Source organism: Vigna unguiculata, chromosome 3, assembly GCF_037176805.1.
Source record: "Vigna unguiculata cultivar grain cowpea cultivar isolate G323 ecotype 2 chromosome 3, ASM3717680v1, whole genome shotgun sequence".
Taxonomy (NCBI): domain Eukaryota; kingdom Viridiplantae; phylum Streptophyta; class Magnoliopsida; order Fabales; family Fabaceae; genus Vigna; species Vigna unguiculata.
The window spans coordinates 61,988,177-61,992,994 of NC_140794.1; the positions used below are offsets into that span (position 1 = coordinate 61,988,177).

The 4,818-nt window shown below is 33.4% G+C and overlaps 1 protein-coding gene across 1 annotated transcript; it reads right to left on the minus strand.

The window, feature by feature from the left end:
* Window positions 1-252: 252 nt before the first annotated feature.
* On the minus strand, window positions 253-3,908 carry LOC114177414 (calcium uptake protein, mitochondrial-like). The gene is made up of 7 exons (XM_028062742.2): window positions 3,305-3,908; window positions 2,581-2,648; window positions 2,229-2,452; window positions 2,032-2,115; window positions 1,522-1,729; window positions 914-1,210; window positions 253-827 (listed from the first exon to the last, which is right to left on the minus strand). The coding sequence occupies exons 1-7, from the start codon at window positions 3,639-3,641 to the stop codon at window positions 621-623; spliced, it is 1,425 nt and encodes a 474-aa protein (XP_027918543.2). The 5' UTR covers window positions 3,642-3,908; the 3' UTR covers window positions 253-620.
* Between the last annotated feature and the right edge of the window lie 910 nt (window positions 3,909-4,818).

Consider the following 4,818-nt stretch of genomic DNA (forward strand, 5'->3'; position numbering starts at 1 on the left):
CCAAGTTCATGCAAGTTATTGTTCCAACTTTTGAAAAGACGTCAAACTACCCTCGGAACTAATTATGAAAAACTCATTGCTAAGTGTAATTTTTCGATCAATGGGTGAATTAGTTAGCGAGTACCCACCAGGGTTGGCAAAATTTTAAATAATTTAGGTGAAGTCCTACGTTAAACTTTAGTTGTAGAAACAGTGTAAATTTGTCCAGATCTTAATACTTGTGGTCCTTAAATAATTAAACCTTTCTTCTTTACTTCCTTTCTTTCCAAAAAAATTGTAATGAATTTGCTGTTTTATACACTGATATTGACCAAGGGAAAGAAATATATAAAGAGCGAGATATAATTAAACTTTTCATAATCGATCTACTCATTTAATGTTAACTCGTATTACTGGCATTAACAGTGAAAGGCAACAGTTAAATTTAAGGGATAGCTGGAGATAGAATGTACAAATAGAAGAGGACTTGGGCACCAAATCCGAAAAACTCCTACACTGTACATTTATGTGTAGATTGCAGGCAGTGATGGTGTGACAGCAATGGCAATTCTCCATTTCTACGGGAATGAATCTTCTGCCAGATTCCCTAAATGATGCTGCGCATGGTTGAATGTGTTGCATCATAATTGAAGCTTGGTTGATGAACAGTTCTTTACACAGTTCGACCAGCAAGATACTAAACCCATGAAGCCAGAGCCTGATGTAATATCCTCCCTTCTTTGTACAACTCTCACAAACTCGCTTACACTTAGGGTTCCGTCACGGTTAGCATCAAACACATGAAAAATTATGTCAACCACTTTATCTGTAATACAGACACCACAAACCTGCATGAATAGAACATAACACGCAAGAAGTTATTCGTAAATTCAAAATGGTTTTGATTTAATTTGGCAAAGGGAGATATCAGTACTTGAGATGCTGCTCTCTGAAAATCATTTTTTGTCAACGCCCCATTAACTTTTCCATAACTGAATATGGCCAGAGAAAAGGATTGCAACTTCTTACGCAATTCTGCAAAATCTTGAAACTCCTTAAATGTAATCCTCAAGTCTCTTAGTTGCCGGTTCCTGTTCAGTTCTTCTACCCTATCCAACAGTTTGCTTATGTGATTGACGTCTGCAGATGCAACCAAGGACAGGGCAAAATCTTTGGCTGAAATGCTTCCTCTTTTATTGTAGTCATAATGGGAAAACTCTAACCTTAAGATCTGTAAATTAAATTACAAGGGCAGTACAATGTTAATCACGAAATATTTTGCTATCTTTAAGGATGCACAGTCACGCCGATTCAAAAACTAAAATTTTCATCAAGTTGTCAACATATTCTGTTGAAGTTTAGTTCAAATTTTCAGTGGACCTTCTAAAACAGAGATCGCTGTCAATGAAACAGGAAGCAGTTCGTACAACAGGAAGTTTATTCTTAATGTAAGACTTCTTAGCCACATTTACCACTCCAACACTTACGACAACAATGAAACATTCCAAAGACAGCAAAGTAGCATACCGTGAACTCACGTACCTCATCATGCAGCTCTCTTAAGAATTGAACAAATCTTTCATGTTGTAAGCATGAATTTCCATGTTTGCCGAAAAAATACTCCAAGAGACCCCCATTTTCTACGGAAGCTTTGATGCGAAGACGTCGTCCATCTCTGTGATTGGCCCCTTGTCTGTTTTGTGATCGCATCAAGGCCATCACTTTCTTGAATTCTTGCCTGTCTATTTCACTGTTGACAAATGCCTCTTAAAATATTCAGATATCCAAAACTTAAAACAAAAATCCAAATTCTTATACAGACAGATCTGACTAGTGTAATCAAAAGATGATGTCTGAATTTGATTTCTTAACCAAGTGATAGTGGACTCTACATTGTAAAAGGATCCATATCTAAATTATGGATAGTTTCACTAGTGTGTGTATTGTAAAAAGAATCATTGATACACACAACACAACATGCCGAAGCTCATTGGGAATGTGAAGGCCAAAGCTTCATGCAATTTGTAAATACAGGAAAAGAGAAGTTCCTACCCGTTGTTATCAATGTCAAACATTTTAAAAGCCACTGAGAAGCTGGACTCTGGTATGCTGAGGAGAGTAACAAAAAATATATACCTGATGTTAAGAAAGAAGAGCTTTTGTTATCCAAATAACATGGCATTAGTACTCACTCAGCAGTTGTTATGACAGAAGTTTCAAGCAAATAAAAAAGACAACATAATACTCACTCTGCAAAGGAAATGAGTCCGTCATTGTTAGTGTCAAAGAGCATAAAAAATTGTGAAGGTTCACACTGCAACTCTCCCGGAATCTGCTCCCCTCTTAGAAAACCCTCCCTAACACGGGTTGATTCGGAAGGAGGAAAGACAGGAACAATGGCACGCATCAAATCTGCAGGTGTCATAAAAACTTCACCACTAGGGGATCGAACAGATGCAAAGTACTCGAAAACCTGCACTTAACATGGTGCCAGATAAATGAAACATGTCACAGTAACAATTCGCTGCTTTTTAAGCTGAAGAAAGAAAAACAACAACATGACTGATAATTATACAAACACATGATGGCAAGATTGTTTACCTTTTCAGGAGGGCTCTGCAAGCGAATGCGTTTTTCATAATTAAAGAATACTCTTCTTCTATAGTCATCTGCATCAAATCAGAAGCATAACAAATCTAAACATTTGCAACCAAGCAAATAAATTAACAATTAAACTACAAAAATCCTATGCTTTTTGATTAAACTTGACTGTAGATATTACTTTTGAATTAATTATTACTGAAGACAACAATTTCCAATTATACGTCAATGCATGATTGAACAGCTGTGTAAAGAAGCTTTTAAATTATCAGTATTCTAGTTTTAGTACCCGTATAGCACGTGAATTTACAAAGTTTATTGAAAACTACATATTTATTATGTTAATAACTAATAATATATTAGTTAAAAAAAAAAAACATCTGTCAAAAGATATGTACATGTAGGTAATTTAGTTGCTTTTAGTTGCGGTGAGAACTATCTTCAAGTTTTCTTCGATATCAAAATATTCCAATTAAATTCAACTTCTACCCTATACCAATATTAAAGGTTAAATCAATAAGAAAACATTGAACGTTGCAAATTTATCAGGAAATGAATACATGTCAGGGAGTTTAGTTTCTTGTACATCTTGCTCCACCAGCTGAACATGGTATCGTGACATTGCAAATTGAAATTTAAAAAGGGAAATCAAGAGCTATAATCAGAAAACAAATGTAATAAAGATGAAATATGCAACGTAAATGATTGATGAATAGGAGGATACCGTTAAAGAGAAACCTGGAGGGTTTGCTCTGACGCTTTTGTTGGAGCTGATCCTGATTGGCAAAATCAGAAAATGACTGAAGAGAATTGGAAGCAGAAGAAGACAGAGAGGACCAATACCAAAAGCCTAAGGTGGAGGCAACAACCACAACCCCAGAAGTGATTGCTCTAAGAAAGGCCTCAAAGTCTCCGATCCTCTCGTCACCATGTGTGGGCCCAACAAAGGAGCTGAAGAAAGAAGAAGAAGATGATGATGAGGTGGAGCCTTGTGATTGGCTGCAGAACGGCCTTACGTTATGCCGCAGAGCAAGTTGAATTTTCCTACCCAAAGAAAACATGCTAAGGTTGAGTTGGGACTAATGTGAAATTGGGACAACGAGAACACACGATATATTGAGTGTGCATAATGTTATGTCGCTGAAAATGTTGGAAGAGGAATTTTAGGGCGCAATGAGAAAACGTTGGAAAGGAACACTGATTCAACATCGAACAAGGATGTAGTTTGTGTACGGATGGAGCGCGAAATTTGTGCTCCTTTGACTCGTTGCATGGTTGGTTATGATTTCTCCCTTCATGCATGGACATGGAAACCCCAATATCCTCTTTCGCACAATTCATCATTTTTAATAAACTACTCTCTTTTCTAATTTTGTAATGTCTCAAATCTCATTTTTTTTAATTATATTATATAAAAGGATCGTGTTGTTTTTATCTATAACAATATATAAAGATATTTTCTTTTATATTCATATTTCATATTTCTACTTTTACTCTTAATTATTATTTTAAAAATTAATTGTTAATATAAAAATACTTTTTAGGCTTTTTTGTATTTTAGAGTCCATTTAAAGTTAAATTTGTAAAAATGAGTCCGTTGATAATTATTATTTTTTTTTTGCAAGATAGGATAAGTCGTCATGAAGGAAGACGACATTAAAGGTGAAGTCGTCCTTCACCATAAGATTTTTTTTTTTTTTAAAAAGCAAAACCATACCGTGGAAGGCCGATTTCTATTCACTTCAGAAGTGAAGTCGTCCTTATACATGACGACTTCACTTTTTTTTTAGCATTAAGTTTTAAGTTTTATATTTGTTTGATTTTACAAATTTAGTATTACTTTTTATTTGATAGTTAATAGACTAACTAAAACACAAATAAAATATACTTAAACAGATTAATTGTTCAAATATAATTATCAAAAGATTTTTTAAATAAAAAATAATTATTATATTTATAATGTAAAAAAAATTATACAGTGTAAAAGTTCTTTTATAGCTATATTTTAGTTGGTGATTATAAATAAATTTATATATATTAAAATTAAAATTAAAATAAATTATTTACTATATTTATCGGTACACTTTTTATTCTACATATACAAGCTATATGTAGCACACATTTCTTTTTTCAATATTTTTTAATTTGTATCATTTTATCTTTTTAATTTTGTATTAAGGTTTAAAGTATAAGTATTTTAGAATTTTTTAAAACTATTTTTTTATATTTTTACTATAG

Bases quoted from the DNA above. Each gene is read 5' to 3' on its own strand.
- LOC114177414 (XM_028062742.2), bottom strand. From the start codon at position 3,641: ATGTTTTCTTTGGGTAGGAAAATTCAACTTGCTCTGCGGCATAACGTA. The intron at 2,649-3,304 runs GTATCCTCCTAT...GATTTGATGCAG, and splicing joins CTCCAGGTTTCTCTTTAACG to ATGACTATAGAAGAAGAGTA. The intron at 828-913 runs GTACTGATATCT...CTATTCATGCAG, and splicing joins TTCAGAGAGCAGCATCTCAA to GTTTGTGGTGTCTGTATTAC.